The following is a 19,510-nucleotide window of genomic DNA, read 5'->3' on the forward strand; positions in this document are numbered from 1 at the left end:
AGAAAATTGATAATTTTGACCCGTACAATGTATTTGTTGGCTATTGTATAGAGCTTATAATATGACAAAACGATTTGAATTTGAATTGTGTAAATTTGAATTATTTGCAAGTGTAATCTAACAAAATTGAATTTTAGGTGGTAGTTTAAATAGTTCTGAATTAGATTTTTTTTAAACGAATATTGAACATTTGAAATTTAACAAACTGAAATGTTTTTATGGCTGAAATTTATAGACATGTATTTTCAAACAGCTAGTTTTTTTGTTCTGAATTTTTATACTGCAAATATTCATTCAAGTTTCATTCATTCAAAATACAGATTCAAGTTTTCAAGATGAAGAAATTCGGAGAAGAAGGCTATTCTCTGTATTTTGGTTCATTTTTGGTGAGCGCCAGAAAGATCTAAAGAGACCGAGACGCGCTAAAGCAGCGCATCATGTTGTATTATGTATTTTTCAATGGCATTATATTAGTCATTTTGAATGTACACAAATAAAAATATACATTTTACTGTTTCGAATGATGTCATATTATCTGTATGACTATAAATAACAGAGTATTAAGTTATTTCCCAGCAGTGGAACAAATCCAAGTGGCGCTCGCGCATCGCACTCTCACACAACGCGCTGCTTCATAACATCAGCGTTGCTTCATATCGCAGACTGCTCATTATCAAAATGAAACACAGTCAACCAAACATATAAAAAGTTATTCTGCCTAATTTAATTGGTCTGTTGTACAATATAAAGGGCAAGCTGTGCCGCAGCTAAACAGTAAAATGTATATTTTTATTTGTGTACATTCAAAATGACTAATATAATGCCATTGAAAAATAAATAATACAACATGATGCGCTGCTTTAGCGCGTCTCGGTCTCTTTAGATCTTTCTGGCGCTCACCAAAAATGAACCAAAATAGAGAATAGCCTTCTTGCCGCGCCTACTTTTGAAAGTCAACATTTAGATTATTTAACGTTAAATGCATTATATATGCCCGAGTCACTTTGGAATAAATCACAGCGTGTTTCATGATAAAACGTGACTTAGCCTATACAGTCCAGAAAATAGGCTATAGGTTATAGCAAATTCAGACCAACTGCTGGTCTACACAGAGAAAAAGCCCTTAGGCTCTTCTGTTGGACCGAGCCATTCGTTAGTCTAGTTGTTTGATGAGAAAATTAAATGTAGCCTATAGTTGCAATACATGCGTTAAGTTTTGTAAGCTCCGTGCAACTGCTGCAGCGGACTATTATTACTAGAATATTAGAAATCTAATACTCAAGCTGTTTTTTCATTTTTCTACTCTTAATATTAAATAAAAAAACGACTGAACGAATGATACACGGATTCTCTTGAACCACCACCGCGTTTGCGGCAGAAAACTACTGCAGTGCAGCCAAAATGCTCTGTTCGACTTATCTGAGATCCTTTACTCTTCCCTGTGGATGACCTGTGACCTACTTTCTGTAAGATCTGAATTTTTGAGTTTGAATTTTTGAGATTGAATTTTAGAAAACTGAATTTGAAGTTCTGAATTTCTTCATCTTGAAAACTTGAATCTGTATTTTTTAAACTGAATATTTGCAGTATAAAAATTCTGAACAAAAAAACTAGCTGTTTGAAAATACATGTCTATAAATTTCAGCCATAAAAACATTTCAGTTTGTTAAATTTCAAATGTTCAATATTCGTTTAAAAAAAATCAAATTCAGAACTATTTAAACTACCACCTAAAATTCAATTTTGTTAGATTACACTTGCAAATAATTCAAATTTACACAATTCAAATTCAAATCATTTTGTCATATTATAAGCTCCATACTATTGCCACATATATACCCGTGCGACCTGTGAATGGTTTTGTGATCCAGGGTCACAATTATACTATAGCTACATGGCATACCTTTGTGGTTATCCATGGTGTAACAGTGCAGCTTTAGTGCAGCTAAAACGTAAGTATTTGAACCTATGGGGAAAGAAAAATGAAAAGGGCAACCATTAGTTATAGATGTTATTGGTGACATTCGTTATTGTCCATCTATTATCTATATGTTATTTAACAGGCCAAAGCAGACGTTTTTGTCCAAAGTGATACTGAATAACTTTTTTATATGACTGATTCGTCCATTTCTCTTGCGATGTAGATAACAGTTAACGCCATTTTGTGGTTATATTCGGCGACCATTAATGTTATACAACATCATGTGCATCAATTAACCTTGTTAATTATGTGCCCAGCAAGCACGTTATCTTTACCAATGCCTAATTTCATCGTGCTTAAATGATATTTAAAATATGCGCTCCCTAGGCGGTTAAATAAATATGACTCATTTAACTTACATTCGACTTACATTAGCTGTTCAAGTTTAATTACTGATGTTAACTAGCATTTAGTTAGCAATAATTAGCCTGTGCCTTGTATGTTATCTCCTTATATATACCTATTGGATATTAATTCATATCACAAGTTCTTGAATATCATTTTACACAAGGGTGTAACTTTGGTTTGAGAAGTGGGGGGGACACAAAATGGGGGAACATTTTTTCGATTTGAATCCCATTTCCTGCATATACATACATTTGGGGACTATGGTGATACAAAATAATTAATAATTATATAATAATTTTGAAAATACTTAAGTTGATTATAATGATAAACTCTGTCAAAAGAATATAGTAGGCTACTAAACTATGTATAACAAAAATATGTCTTACTTTTTTATTGTTTAATAGGGGCCGATTGCCAAGACGTGAGAGAATCATTTTATAAAGTCAAAAATGTTCACTATTAATGTTTTGTGTGTAAATAAAATTGAAATAAAGTGAGACTCAATTTCCACTGTAATGTAGAAACAACATAAAGGCAGTATATTTTAAATAATTGTTTAATAGCATCTTTTTATGAATGAAGGCCTGTATCACTGATATTAATATAGCTACCGATGCCTCGATGAAAATTATTTTCCCCCCCAAATTTTTAACATTTATTAGGCTTCAAAAATATAGGCTAACAACTTAATTTAAGTGAACTTTAAACAATCCTCACTTAAACCCATAATAAATGTCATATTTACCGATGGACGCAGCATCAAGACTCAAGGCCCCCCATAGTTAGGGGGGTTCCGGGGCATGTTCCTCCGAGAAAATTTGGATTTCTTTGACCTACATATGTGTAATTTAGGACTTTTGAAGGCCAAAAAATTATAAGAAATAGGCTATTTAAAACCTTGTCATTAGATTATTTGTCAATACCTGCTCTCTCCTCATCTTCATATTTCTTATTCTCTCAGTATTCTTATCCTGACCTAGGCTATTTCTTCCCCTCCTAAAGATGAACTTTGACTGATAGTCTTTTCATTTCCATCTGTGTCAGTGACGAAAGTAAACTTAGGCTCAACTGATATTTATACGTTTTATGAATCATTTTCTTAGTTAATTTACTCAAGGCTACCTGTAGCCTAAGTCAGTATTGCCATTAGGAACCTTCTGCAAGCTTTGGAATTTGAAAACGTCTGTTTTTAAATGTTAAAAGTAATTTTAAATAATAGAAATTATAGTCTACGTTTAACGCAGTTGGTGGAATTGGCAGACGTTCCCTTAAGCATCGTGCGCTGTGGAAACGCGTCAAAGCATTCTCAGGTATAATTATGCAGCATTAATGCATGAATGATTTTGAATGAATATTTTCATCATGTCAATATACAATGGTCACATAATGTTAAAACTAATCTTGCTATTGATATCTTTGTTAGACTACCGACCCTGTAGAACAAATGTCCTGCTAATATCGAACCTAAAACGAACTTTTTCCGCACTCAACCAGCGGGAGTGCATTTCACGAATTAGTAATAGCTGGCGTTCAGCGGGGAGGGAGGAAAGACTTTGTCTGCGTGAACCCGCGTAGATGCACCTTATGCAGTGAAAAAGACTGTAAAGTGTTTGATAACTTTATTAAATTTCTGTGTATTTCCTACCTGTCAGGGCCCCTTAGATGTCATGTGCCCCTGGGCAAGTGACTAGTTGCCCTAATGGTTAATCCGGCCCTGTATTTACCTGTGCCTTTTCTCTCTTAAAGGTAGGGTAGAGGTAGGATTTTTATAAAAAACTTTTCAAATTAGTTTAAACTGTCTTTATATACCAATACATAATTAAAATGCAAGTGCTCTATAAAAGAGTATAAAAATCGAGTGACTGTAGACCTTTTAATCTGCAATAAACACAGCTCATTATTTCCATTCGGGACGAAACAATTGATTGGTTTGGGCGACTGTCACTCACTCTCGCAACCATGGCTACCACCCCTGTTGCTAGATCTGCCCATATGCGCGCGCACCCGTTTGATTTGAGGAGGCGCAGAACCTACGAAGAGTAAAATTATGGCAGAGAAAGAGCATTCAAAATTCAAAGCACCTGCATATTCAGTCAGCGAAGGCAAACAAGGCAAAAACTACTTCCTCGGACCCTGGTTGCCCGCACCCTTGAACGACCTCCTCTGCTTCGCCCTCGACCCCGGACCTGTCCTCGAACCGACGATGCGGTACTTGTCTCCGGAGTGTAGTCCTCATTAGAGTCAACAACGTTTTCATCATGGAAACTCGCAAAACACCGTATATGTTATGAATCTTACACGAAATTCACCTTCATCACAGTGTAACTGATGGTAATGGAAAAACGAGTATCAATGCAACCTGTTTTTAGCTTTGCCTTATAAATATAGCTCGTTACCGAATCAAACAAAGTATATTTTAAACTTTACCAGTATCGATATGCTAGCTTGATAGTGAGTACTAAAATAAATCTTATTTGTTTATATTTATAGTGATAAAGTTAGGTATTTTATTACATGTGATTCTGACATGGTCACTGCATGCATTGCGCTCCTTCCTCTTCGCTCGTCTCAGGTAAATAAATGCTTCCAGCTGAGCCTGAGCGTTTGGCGTCGCGCGTTCATGTGTTTTGGGGGCGTGGCTTTGGAAGGAGCTCAGAAGGGAGGGGGTGGAGTGAATGAAAATAATTAGCTGTGTTTACAACAGTCGTGAGAGGTCTACAGACACTCGATTTTTATACTCTCTTTTTCAGAGTACTTACATTTTAATTATGTATTGGTATATAAAGACAGTTTAAACAAATTTGGAATGTTTTTTTTTTTAGAAAAATCCTACCTACCCTGCCTTTAACAGGTAAGAAATATACAGAAATTGATTAAGGTTATCAAATAGTCCACACTGCATAAATTATAAATTACATATAGATTAATCCTTAATGATTTTCTCTGTTCCCTTTGTTTTTTGGTTAACTTTACTGACAGAGAGAATTAGTGGCTGCTGTCCCTTTAAGATCTGCCGCTGACAGGATCTCACGGATTTAATTTTCTCATTTACTCTTTACTTTCATTTAAGATTTTATTTAACTTATTTAAGACTGGTCTTGTGAGGATACTCGACAAAACGGGCATTTTGGCATAAATGTGTGTGTTATTGTTCGATTCTGGCGCGCTGCCTGTGCGTCGTGTGCGTGTGTGTGCGCGTCAGGAGTGCTCCCTGCTCATTAGAACTTTCATTGAGCTATTTTTAGAGTGTGGACGCGACGTTCCTGGACGCGGCAGCTCACATCGGCACAGGCTTTCTTTGTCCTGCTCCTCCGTGGCGATGACGGTGTGCGAAAAAAATAAAAATAAATAAAAATCATAACGAATTGGAAAGTGGGGGGGACACAAACGGGATTTTGAAAAGTGGGGGGGACATGTATTTAAATTCAGGGGCGGTTTCTTCATTAGGGCGATTGGGTGACGCACCACCAAAGTGTGAAAGGGAAGGGACTTTTTCAATCACATTCATAATCTCATTCAACCACAGAGTTACGCTAGCCGTGACTGTATGTTCTGCCTCTGGATATAGTCCAATCAGCGCCAAGTCACGTTCTGTGGAGTACCGCCTCTTTTTGGGCGATTTCAGTCTGGCTGAGAATCGCCCAGAGTGTTCCCATAGACTTACATTCAAAGATGGTTTTTTTCGAACTGCAGGCACTGCAATGCATTCTCTATGGGTTCCGGGAGGGCTCGCCCTAACGTGCTTACGTCATCATACGTATCCTTAACTTGTGCAGCGATTGGTGGGAACAAACTTACCCTATTAAAAATCTTTAAGATTAAGTGACAAATAATATTTGAAAACAATTTTGAATTTGAACAACAAGAAAAAATGAAACACTACTTTAATATCTTTATCAAATGTGATTAAAAAAATAAAAAAGAGAACGAGAGCGAGAGCGAGAGAGACTGTTGGGACATCTCGCGGCGTCTCGCGAGTTGAGGCCAGTTGAACTTGAGCAACGTCATGGCGAACGCAGTTAACATTAATTCTATCGTTTCATTAAAAGAAATACCATTTAGCCGTCGTAGTAATCAGGATAAATTGTCAATTAAAGAGTTAGGACCACCAAGACCAAATTTTAAAATAAAACAAGTATCTACAAAGGGCGGGAAATCATATAATAGAGGATTCTCGAGGAACTGGTACGAGCGGACAAAATGGCTAGCAGGTTGCGAAGTAGCTAATGCTTTATTCTGCTACCCCTGCATTCTCTTCCATCCCGAGAACGGGACGGACATCGCATGGACAACTACAGGTGTCACCGATATGCATCATCTCTCGGAGAAGGTGAAAAAGCATGAAACGGCGAAGATGCATATGGACAGTTGCCTAAAATTGGCGGCTTTCGGGACGGTCAATATTGCCACACAGTTGGACGACAGTTACCGGATAGCTGTACGTCACAATGACGAGGTTAGTAAGAACCGCCACATTCTAGGTCGTCTTATCGTCTGCGTGAAGTTTTGTGGCCTGTTCGAATTAGCATTGAGGGGCAAAGATGAGAGCGAAGGCTCAAGCCACGCTGGCATTTTTCGTGGACTGGTCAACTTGGTAGCATCGCTAGACGAGGTGTTTGAGGAGCACTTGAAAACTGCCACAGTCTTTAAAGGTACATCAAAGACGGTACAAAATGAGCTGTTGGATTGCATGCTATCAATCATCAGGGAGCATATAATGGAAGAGGTGAAGTCAGCTAGATTCGTAGCAATTCAAGCAGATGAGACCACTGACGTTTCTACACAGACCCAGTTAGTGCTTGTGTTCAGATACATTGACCGGGACCATGCTGTGCAAGAACGTTTCTATGAGTTCATCCCTATCTTGAATACAACAGCCGAGTTGATTGCCAGTGTGATTCTGGAGAGGCTGAACAGTCTTTTCACTGAGGATGACAAACCTAAACTCATCGCGCAAGCATACGACGGGGCAAGTGTGATGAGCGGGCTGGTGTGCAGCAAAAGGTGCGTGAACATTATGAAAATGCACATTATGTGCATTGCTATGCACACCAGCTGAATTTAATCATGCAGCAAGCTACATCTCAAATTCCAGCAGTTAGAGTATTCTTTTCTGATCTGAGTGGCATTACCAGCTTTTTTACCCGGTCACCAAAACGTACTACTATTCTCGACGAGATTGTTGCACGAAGGCTGCCAAGAGCCTCATCCACAAGATGGAACTTCAATAGCAGAATCGTGAACACTGTATACGAGAACCTAGATGACCTTACAGAGTGTTTCAGATCTATTGCGACTGACAGCTCATTTGATAGCAACACGGTGAGGGAGGCATCTGGCTTCTTGAGGATGCTGCAAGATGAAGACTTTCAGTTTTTTCTGCATCTGTTTCATCAAATCATGCCTCACGTCGACGTGATGTACCAGCAGCTGCAGAAGAAGAACATTGATGCAGTCTTCATCAAACAAGCCCTCCAGAACTTCACAATGAAAGTGCAGTCCATCAGGTAAGATCATATAATATTGTTCATACCTTCTCAATATAGGACCGTGTCATTTAAAAATGTATGCTATATGGTAACAAGATTTAGACACTTAAAAGTGGGGAACTAATTTAATCCTCTGCATCTTTGGAAATTGTAATTACCTTGTCTGTAACAAAGTTTAGCCAGCAATTTTTATATCTTTTGAGCTATTCTCAGAAAATATATCTAAAACCAACATGACATCATGACTTTGCGTAAACATACACGCCACTTTCAAGTCAAGTGGCGTGTTATTTATACGCATTTTGAGCTTTCCGCGTGTATGTCCACGTGTATGTCCACGCGCGTGTATGTCCACGCGCGTATATGTCCACGCGCGTGTATGTGTACGCCGTTAAACGTCAGAGTGATTCCGCGTGTATGTGTACGCCGTTAAATGTCCGAGCGAAACGGAGGAAAATGTATATCTACATCTGGGGAGCAATATTTTTTTTCCTAGGATGGTAGGGGAACACTCATAAATGGTATTAACCCGAGTGATGGGTAGGTTTAGGGACGCGGTTGGGGTAGGTCATATATATTTATATACAGTAATGTAACGTAAATCAACGGCGTTGATAAACACGCTGAAAAGTGATTATGCGTGTTGATAACACGCCAAAAATGGAAATACGAATTGGCGTGTCATACATACGCCATTTCATGAGATCAGTCTGCTAAAACAGACTATTTGTGTTGCTTCTGTTTTTCTAAGACATGAATAAGTATTGTCAATGACATTATTCATAAAATAGTTTTATTCAAAACACTGTTGATCTATCTGTGTTCAGGGACCAGAGCTCATTTCAGGAGCAGGAGCAAGTAGCAACAGGAACAAGATCTAGGAGGGCCTTGGGAGAAGAAGACAAGCAGAGGCTGTCTAAAGAGGTATTTATTGCTGCCATTTAAATACTCGAGTGTTGGAAAATCTCACTTTGTTTTTACAATCAGTTTAGGAAAGGATGGTAGCAGTCTTTTTTACTCCTAGCATTGTACTTTGAAATTTGTACATTCCATTCGAACAGCAACACAATCTTTATCCTACACGTCAACAATATTATTTGTCGCCACCTAGTGGAATCTTTAATAAAATAAACTATCTGAGTGGATTGAAAATACATTTACTGGTCAAAAACCCTTGTCAAACTCCATTTGAGCTTGAATTATGGTAAAATGTTATTTAACGTAATAACACACACACACACAAATCATCGCTGTCGGACAGAAGCCTTGTATGTCCAAAACTGTTACTTTTCAGGAAACGAAAGAAAACCAGTTTTTTCCCCAAAATAATTTCCAAGCTCTTTTAATGCTTTTCATTGGTTAAATATTTGTAAAACACATTGACAGATGTAAAGGGTGACCAATAGCATTAATGTTTGAAAATATATGGAGACATAAAATATGGATTCTGCCTGATACATTGTTGCTGTCGGGATGGAAACCTTGTATCTCCATATTTATATTATAAGAAGTTATTTATTTTATAACTAAAATAAATGTATTTATTTTGTCAGGTCTGCGACACAATCTTGGTCCACACCAAAGAAAGGTTCTCCTTTACCGACCACCTTGTAAGTGCCACGCTGCTACAAGGAGAGATGTTTCAACAGCATGGCCATACATTCCCTGTTGAGGCTCTGAACATCACTGCCAGGGCATACCCTATGTTAAATAAGGCGAAGCTGAAGACTGAACTGTCTCTCATTTACGAGAGTCCAGAATTCAAGGGCTGCTGTGGTGCACTGGCGCTGTACCAGGTTTTGCTGAAGTACAACCTCCAGGATGCTTTTTCAGAGACTGTTGCTCTGTTGAACATCCTCATAACCACTCCAATGACAACTGCTGAAGCTGAGAGGTGTTTCTCAACCTTAAAGAGAATCAAGACATTCCTGAGAAATGTAATGGGACAGGAACGTCTGAATGCACTGGCTATGCTTTCCATGGAGAGGGAACTAGTCAGGAACATGCCTGCTTTCAATGAGAGAGTAATTGATCACTTTGCTACTTTGAAAGAGAGAAGGGCAAAATTTCAGTATAAGTAAACAGTGTATTAAGCGAGTAATGTGATGTAAACAGTGTAATAATAGTGAGTAGTGTAAATAGTGAGTAATGTGCAGGGTTCGTACAGGTGCTTGATCCTTGAAAGTGCTTGAATTTTGATGTGTTTAAGGTTTGAAAAGTGCGTAGCTAAAAGTAGCGTAAATAGTGAGTTATGGGATTTCAGTTGTTTTTTTTTATTAAATTGAAATTGGAGTAAAGGTTTTTCGAAATTTGCATCCTGGCCGGGCTTTGTTTGAATTGATTTTGACTTGCTGCCGAATTGTTAACACTCATAGAAACAAAAAAGGAGATTTATTGTAAGTCACTTTATTTTTCATTAATATTAAAGTAGTGAAGTTGCCTTTACATGCTTAAGCTGTTAATTTATCCATTGCATGGGTGGACCTTATCCTTTAGGGGTGGGCAGATCGATCCTGAAGTATCGATATATCGATACTGACGTGGTATCGAAAAGGATCGATCCTCACATAAAAATATCGATCCAAATGTGTTTTTTTTACCAGTAATTTTCTATTAATTTATCACGCAATTCAGTGCATAAAATAAGCTTCTAAGTTGAAAATAAGCGAATGTTAGCGGATAATTGTGTAGGATAGAACTTTTCTCCTAGTTATCTGGATACAAAACGAAACCAATCAGTCACAGAGAGCGTTCGATGCCGGTGCTCACAGGCCCAGTGCGTTTGGGAAACGAAGCCTTGCTTAGATGACAGAGAAACAATCGGGAGTTATTTCGCAATAAACAAACCAAAAGTGTACATAACGGTTCAAAATGTTGACGTCAGTAAGATTTTTTTAATGAAATTAATATTTTTATTCAACAAGGATCGATGCATTAAATTGATCAAAAGTGACAGTCAAGGGTTTTACACTGTTAAAAAAAATGTACTTCATATAAATGCTGTTCTTTCAACTTTGTTCATCAAATAATTCTGCATAAAATGTATCATGGTTTCCACAAAAATATGAAACTGTTTTCAACATTGATAATAATAAGAAATGTTTCCTGAGCAGCAAATCAGCATATTAAAATGAATTATCATCATGACTGGAGTAATGATGCCGAAAATTCAGCTTTGATCACATGAATAAATTACAGTTTACTATGACATAGAAAACCTATGTTAAATTGTAATATTCCAGTTTTTACTGTATTTTTGATCAAATAAATGCAGAAGAGAATTAAAAATCTTACAGACCCCAAACTTTTGAACAGTAGGCTAGTATACTAGTAGGCTAGTGCTATAATTAGGGTAGTTTTGTAAAAGTCACTGACTAATTACAGGCGAGTTGCGAGCACAAATCACAAAATATTTAGTAGTCATGAAAACGTATTCAGATTTAGCATATTAATGATGCATTCACCTCATATATCATGACACACTGCTCTAGCACAGGAAAGTGCATACAAGTTCAAGTGCATGCTTTTAAAATGAAAAAGTATCGGTATCGGTATCGATATCGGCGATACTGGCCCTGTATTTACTTGGTATCGGATCGATACCGAAATTTGCAGTATCGCCCACCACTATTATCCTTATCAATCATCCAAACATTTGCCCCCCCTGAGAGATTTTGCAGGAGCCGCCACTGTTTAAATTGAATATCTTTACTTCCTGCTCACTACTGCGCAGGTCTGGTCCCGAAATCGCTACTGGAGACTCAAACCCCCAGATGTCAGCGCCATATCGGGTCACTGGCAGCTTCAGTTCTCACCAATGGAAGAGAGCGAATGGATTAAAGGGAAACAAGCCCTTATGGCTTAAAGGGAATAATTTACAGTAGGTTTGATACCGTTAGGCCAAACGGTGTTGTAATTTAATGGATTTATAGTATTGCATACATTTAAATTAAATATATATATATTATAAAATGTGTAAAGCTAATTCCAAAAACAGATCCTTGTGCAATAAAATGGATATTTTTCTGAACATTTTACTATTAGCTTGATATCATAATGTCACATAGTTAATTGTTTCATTGATTTAAAGGGTTAATTAATACATATTTTTTTATTTGTTGAAATTAAGCCTTGTGCAATGCAAAAACAAAAACAAAAAAAACATTTGTTTATGCATATCTGAGTTGGGCTGTTAAAACATGAAATGCACAGAGAGTTTAATGGGTATGAAACCGAATGTCAAACGTTCAACTAACTTTACCGCAGTTTTTAACTCTTAATGAGAACGTTATGGAAATTAAATTGTTAAAAAAACTAAATTGTTAGCTGGGTAGCGTGCTGTCCCAAACGTGTATTTTCACGATCAGACAGGATAATGAACTATTCAAAATACCTTAGCATAATCATGACGGTGTCTTAAAACTGTCCACGCAGAGAGAGAAAGAGAGGACACTAATGTGATCATACATCTCCACATGTAGGAGAACGAGAAGGAAAGAGAATGAGTGATTCAGTCTCAAAGCTGGACGTTACTGTACCTTTAGTAAACAACCATGCGGCAAAAACTACAGCAAATGTGCTGACTTCACTGTAATGTACACAAGCTAACATCAGAGTTAGGTTAAAATCATTGTTTGCACTTACCTAACAGAAAAGGTTTTGGAGTGTTGAATTGTCTGTAGTGATGTTACGTCTGACACCGACGCTCCGAAGCTTGCTTCAAACTCGAACGGTCCTTGCAATGAACCACTGCTTCGGAGCTTGTATCATTACGTCACTAGTCACGTGAAAATGACGTCTGAAGCAAACGCACTGCTTCACTCCTGTAGTGAACCACATGGCTGCTTTGACAGCCCAATCCAGTGTTGGCAGGTTTGAAACCTGGCGGCTGTATTTCTTATAAAAGTGAAGGTAAAAAAAAAAAAAAAACTATAGAAACCATTACAGAAATTCTATTGGATTTAATGTTTTTCATGGGAATTTATTGGTTGTAATGGGAATTGTAGTGGTCTCTGTGGGTCTCTATGTGTTGGGTTGTATTGGTGGGGGCATTAAATCCTAATGGAATATGTCCCGAACACACTACAAAAAAGAATTATGTAGTGGTTTAAATGGTAAAAAGCCAATGGTTACTATTTTAATATAAACCATTAGAATTTCTGTGATGGTTTTAAACTTTTTGATCTTCTGTCCTTGTCTAAAGAAATAATTACACAGACACATCCTGCTTAATCTTTTATTATCAAGGTGAACACATGAAATTCATTAGTATCTGTAAAATTCACCTACATAAATGAGTTTCACAGCAAACACTGTTTCAGCTTTGATCACCTCGGTAAACACGTAATAAACGGGGCGTTATGGTTGTCAGCTTTGTTGCATTACATTTACTTCACCAGGAGATGGTGCTGCAATTTCTATCTGAATGAAGCTTCGAGTAATGAACCATTTTCGACACAATTGTATCAGAATAATGCTTCGAAACGCTTCATTTGGCCATCACTAATTGTCTGTACAGCAGTAAGTTAGCTGTACGAACTGCTGCATTTCGATTTCTGAGAGAAGAAAAAAAACAGAAAAAAATGGAAAACGAAAGCAACTTCTTCTTCTTTGTTTTTAACGGCGGTTGGCAACAAGCTTTTGGTGCATTACCGCCACCTGTGGGTCTGAATTGCACATCGCTAGACTCTATGGAATAATCCTGTTGTTTTTAAGTAATAAAAAATACATCTAAAACATTGTTCCCCAGAATTTCTTTGCAATATATCATTTAAACTCCGTTTTATCTTTATTTCCGCTAACTGTTCTATATTTATTTTGTATTAGCATGAAGCTGCAGTTTCACAATACGTGAATTACACTTACGAATAATGGTAAAATGCAACAAATATTTTTTTTCTTACACTTGAAAGGAGATTTACACCTTTACAAATCAAAAATCTGCATTTATGAATGAAGTATTTAGCCAATTCAAAAAGATTATTAACTAAGTAGTACTGTGGACAATCTTTCTTAAGTACACCAAACTTAATTTGTTTGTATTCAAGGGGATTTACACGTCATGATACATGACAGTTTACTGTACAATTGAGACAAAAACAATTTTGAGTGATTACAATAATAAAAAAATATGTTCAGTGGTTTCAATATTCGTATCACAAAATTGACAAAGAGTTTTTTCCAATATCAAATTTAGATTTCAGGAATTCTTTAGATGTCATTTATAATTTTAAAATGAACTTCTTTCACTTTAGGGAGACTTGGAAAGGTAAGATAATTCATTTTCAATTCCTTCACCTCCTCCAGGTTAAAATTCTTTGAAAATATAGTAACGTTTAATTATATTTGGATGAAGTATATCAATAAAAACACTTATATATTTGTTGTTGCATTTATGATCTCTAATAGATAATTCACCTAGAGAAGGAGAAGGGAGAGAGAATGTCACAGAATAGTGTGAAAGAATACTCTTTACTAATAGCACCATGCTTTTGGGTATGGCATTTACAATTGTGTAAAACTCTTTAGGATGACATACAAATCCATGTTTCAAACAAAAATCATTGTAATTGAAAACATTACCATAGCTGTAAATCATGTCCAACAGGGACTTATTTTTCCAAATAAAGTTAAATATTGCAATATTACATTCTTTAAGTAAGTGAGGTGGGATAGCTAGCGAGGAGGCTGGGTAAACAAACGTAGAGAGCAGTTCTATTTTGGTTAACAAAACTCTTCCAAAGATTGAGATATCTCTTTGTATCCATGCAGTTATTGAGAATAATTTTAGCTTTTGAAAGATTTTTGACAAAATTTTCTTGGACGCTTAGATTGCTATCTAGTAATAATTATCCCCAAGTATTTTACAGATGTTTTTATCGGTATGTTACATAAAGAGTTTAGTTCGCTGCCATGAATTGCAAATAACTCACATTTATTTAAGTTTAAGTGTAGGCCTGATGCTTTGGAGAACAGATTAATAAATTGGATGGCTTTATCAATTTGATATTGGTCCTTTACAAAGACCACTGTATCATCGGCTAATTGACTAATACCAATTTGTCTTCCAAATACACTCAATTTGTCAAAGTTGCTGTTTTTATCTATCAAAATAGCAAGCATTTCTACCGTTAAGATAAATAGGAAAGGGGAAATGGGACATCCTTGTCTTATTCCTCGTGAAATATTAAATCTTTGGGATGTTCCAAATGATAGTGAGATAGATGTCTTTATATAGGCTAACATTTTTATAAAAGAAATAAATGTATTGCCAAAACCAAACTTTTTGAGGGAGTTAAATATGAAATTATGTTCAATCGTATCAAATGCTTTCTTGAAATCTATTGGAGTCTATTGGAAAATATATGAGCTAGACTTTTATAATCACAGTTCAGTAGAGTGATAGGACGAAGGTTATCTATATGTCATGCGTCTTTACCTGGTTTGGGGATTAGAGTAATTAAACAATAGTCGAAGTGGGGGGGTCCAAGATGGCTGCCTAATCAGACGTGTTTGTACGAGCTCCTGCACCATATGTGTTTAGATAGTGCAAAAATGACTTTTAATTAATTGTATACTGCCTGTATGCAATTTTGTTGCTTCTTTGATTTGAAGACTACCTTTATATAGTGTCACCATGGGGCGTAAACGTGGTCATTTGAGTAACTCTTCGACTGATGCTAAGGAGGCTAGCGTTAATGCTAATGCACGCTCACCAGCCAGCGGTCATGATTACGTTGTTTCTTGTGCAAGTGAGGAAAATGCGTTCTGTTTAGTTGAAGAGGAGTTTCCTGCATTGCCTATCACACCGAGTAAATCACCGGTCATAAAGAAGAGAGCAAGTGACGACACTCGAGCTGATATCTCATCACAGCTATTAGGCATAACACAGCTGATCAACAGTCGCTCAGACGGAATTGAAAGAAAGATCTCGGACATGTCAGCTGAATTAAAGGCCGTTGAGAAGGTTACTACTCTTGAGCGGCGAATGGATGGTGTTGAACGACCTGTGGCTCAGTTGCAGCGGAGGATGGATGATATGGATACATATTTGAGAAGGCGTAATTTGAGGATATCCGGAATTCCTGAATCTGAGCGCGAAGATATTAAGCTTGAGGTTGTCAAAATCTGCCAAAAAGTTCTTCCTAGTGAAAAGGACAAACTCTCAGATGTTATCGACGTGGTCCATCGTCTCGGGAAGATGCAACAAGGTGGCGCCGGCGCGGATCGTCACAGGGTGACCATTATGCAGTTCTCCGTTCGCTCTTACAGAGACGCTATCTGGAAGGCCGCGAAGAATTCTTCCTTTCTGAAAGAGAACGGTTTGCGCTTTATGGAGGATTTTTCAGCCGGAGATCGTGAAAGGAGAAGGAAGCTGTGGCCGGAGGTCCAGAAAGCACGTGCAGAGGGGAAGACGGCATACTTTGTTGGAGGCAGAGCTTTCATTCAAGGGCAGGGTGAAATCTTGTCTACTTAAAGTGCTTTCATTTTAATAATAGGCGTCGCCTGTTTTGACTTGGACTGATCTGTCGTGCACTTTGTAGACATTGTTGTCACGGTGTGACAAAAATCAGAACGGGACTAGAAGTCCTTGTGAATGCAGTGTTATTTAGAGATCTCCAGCGAACACCCGTCTCTATGCACTGCGAATCTGTTGCCATGGCAGCAAGGCCAATTGCCCGATTGACAGCAGGTGTGGGGTGATTACAGGGAGCGCTGTGAGAGGGACACGTATCTTGATGGGGCTTTAAAATAGAGAGGAAGCAGACGGTGAGTGTGGTTCTCCTCCCGTGAGATACTGTGTTTGTTGACGGGTTGTCTTTCTATTGAGGCTGGGCTGTAGAACGGGCGAAGATCGTAGCTGAAAAGTAGAAAGAAGAGAGTGAAGGATTTGTCAGCGAAAACCCAAGGAATATCGTCAGCAGTGGGAAGGATGCAAAGTGATGAGTATTGGATTCGTTGTTTATATGCACTAACACTGAAGTGGTGTTGAGAGTTTGGAAAGTGTGTGGCACGAGTGAACTAGTACACCAAGTGAATTGTTGATCTGTCTCCAACTTCTGTCCTCCCCTTTGCCGAATGTGACAACAGCTGCACCCGTCTTCTGCTTTTTCGGAGAGAAGTTGAGCCCTCGCAAAAGACGAGATTTGATCCGGTGGGAGAAAGACCGGTGGGTGGGTGCTGGCCCGAATGCACGGCGTGCGAGTGGAGATGTGGTGCCTGAAGTGACGACTCACACGGTTTGTGTTATGGTGTAAAAGTTTATTGTGTGAAGAAGTAAAAGTAGTCTGCTGTGCACTCTCCCTCTATAGTCTTTCACCCGCTGTCTCCAAGGAAGAGCTTTTGATACATCAAGCGTCCAACTTACTACTTCGAGACAACCCGGCTCTGTCAGCTGAATGTTTTATATGCTGTTGAACAGTTAAACCCTGTTGCATTGTTACAGTGTACAGCCGAAGTGGAGCGTCTCGCTCAAAGTGTCCTCCCCGCCTGGTGGTCTCCACACGCCCTAATCGAAAGCCCCTGCCCTGTTCAGAAAGAGAGAAGGTATTTCAGCTGAACGTTTCATATACTGTTGAACAGTTAAATCCTTGCTGTATCGTCACAGTGTGCAGTTGAAGTAGAGCATCTTGCTCGAAGTGCTCGTCCTGCCGGTGGTCTCCCCACGCTCTCGCTGCAAGCTCCTGCCCTGTTCAGAAAGAGAGAAGGTATTTCAGCTGAATGTTTTATATGCTGTTGAACAGTTAAACCCTGTTGCATTGTTACAGTGTACAGTCGAAGTGGAGCGTCTCGCTCAAAGTGTCCTCCCCGCCTGGTGGTCTCCACACGCCCTAATCGAAAGCCCCCGCCCTGTTCAGAAAGAAAGAAGGTATATCAGCTGAATATTCCATATACTGTTGAACAGTTAAACCCTGCTACATTGTTACAGTGTACAGCCGAAGTGGAGCGTCTCGTTCAAAGTGTCCTCCCCGTCTGGTGGTCTCCACACGTCCTAATTGGAAGCCTCTGCCCTGTTCAGAAAGAGAGAAGGTATTTCAGCTGAATGTTTCATATAATGTTGAAAAGTTAAATCCTTGCTGTATCGTCACAGTGTGCAGTTGAAGTAGAGCATCTTGCTCGAAGTGCTCGTCCTGCCGATGGTCTCCCCACGCTCTCGCTGCAAGCTCCTGCCCTGTTCAGAAAGAGAGAAGGTATTTCAGCTGAATGTTTTATATGCTGTTGAACAGTTAAACCCTGTTGCATTGTTACAGTGTACAGTCGAAGTGGAGCGTCTCGCTCAAAGTGTCCTCCCCGCCTGGTGGTCTCCACACGCCCTAATCGAAAGCCCCCGCCCTGTTCAGAAAGAAAGAAGGTATATCAGCTGAATATTCCATATACTGTTGAACAGTTAAACCCTGCTACATTGTTACAGTGTACAGCCGAAGTGGAGCGTCTCGTTCAAAGTGTCCTCCCCGTCTGGTGGTCTCCACACGTCCTAATTGGAAGCCTCTGCCCTGTTCAGAAAGAGAGAAGGTATTTCAGCTGAATGTTTCATATACTGTTGAACAGTTAAATCCTTGCTGTATCGTCACAGTGTGCAGTTGAAGTAGAGCATCTTGCTCGAAGTGCTCGTCCTGCCGGTGGTCTCTACACGCCCTCGCTGCAAGCCCCTGCCCTGTTCAGAAAGAGAGAAGGTATTTCAGCTGAATATTCCATATACTGTTGAACAGTTAAGCCCTGTTACATCGTTACAGTGTACAGTCGAAGTGGAGCGTCTCGTCCAAAGTGTCCTCCCCGCCTGGGGGTCTCTACATGCCCTAATCGAAAGTCTCTGCTCTGTTCAGAAAGAAAGAAGGTATTTCAGCTGAATGTTTCATATACTGTTGAACAGTTAAACCCTGCTACATTGTTATAGTGTACAGCCGAAGTGGAGCGTCTCGTTCAAAGTGTCCTCCCCGCCTGGTGGTCTCCATACGCCCTAATTGGAAGCCTCTGCCCTGTTCAGAAAGAGAGAAGGTATTTCAGCTGAATGTTTCATATACTGTTGAACAGTTAAATCCTTGCTGTATCGTCACAGTGTGCAGTTGAAGTAGAGCATCTTGCTCGAAGTGTTCGTCCTGCCGGTGGTCTCCACATGCCCTCGCTGCAAGCCTCTGCCCCTGTTCGGAGAGGAAGGTAATATATCTGAACGCCTCATGTACTGCTAACAGTTAAAGTCTGCTGTATTGTCGCAGTGCACAGCCTAAGGGGAGCTCCCGTCCAAAAGGGCTACTCCCGCCTGGTGGTTCCTACGGGCCTCACTTAAGTTCAGCCTCCCCCTTGAGGAAGGGGTAACCCCACCCGAGTATCCTTACCTGTTGGTGGCAGCTAACTGTGTCGTTCCAGGGAATAGCCGTGGTACGTACCTAGATCGAAGTGTCCTCATGCTGTCTAAAGGTCCCCTCACGCCCTGGCTAAAAACCCCCGTTCTACTCTTGCCCGGCGTAGAAGACACCTACCGGGGTATACTTACCGTTTCCTCTCCTGGCCTGGCCCGCTCGTCACATGTTCACCTGCGTCCTGTCGGAGTCTGAGGTAACCGTCCCCTGAGTACCTACCTCTGGAGCAGCATCAGTGACTCGCTTCACCCTCGTACCAGAATACCTACCTGGTTCCAGCCCGAATGGGGTCCGTATAACCACGACCTCCTCTTGAGTCCTGTAAAGAGTACTTA

General features: G+C 39.2%; 1 protein-coding gene across 1 annotated transcript; it reads left to right on the forward strand.

Annotated features, from left to right (window-relative positions):
* The first annotated feature begins 7,718 nt into the window (after nt 1-7,718).
* LOC307164808 (uncharacterized protein) lies at nt 7,719-10,067 on the forward strand. The gene is made up of 3 exons (XM_079881950.1): nt 7,719-7,836; nt 8,646-8,742; nt 9,372-10,067. The coding sequence occupies exons 1-3, from the start codon at nt 7,730-7,732 to the stop codon at nt 9,897-9,899; spliced, it is 732 nt and encodes a 243-aa protein (XP_079738076.1). The 5' UTR covers nt 7,719-7,729; the 3' UTR covers nt 9,900-10,067.
* Nucleotides 10,068-19,510: the final 9,443 nt, after the last annotated feature.

This window comes from Squalius cephalus (assembly GCF_949319135.1).
Source record: "Squalius cephalus genome assembly, chromosome: 1".
Classification (NCBI taxonomy): Eukaryota; Metazoa; Chordata; class Actinopteri; order Cypriniformes; family Leuciscidae; genus Squalius; species Squalius cephalus.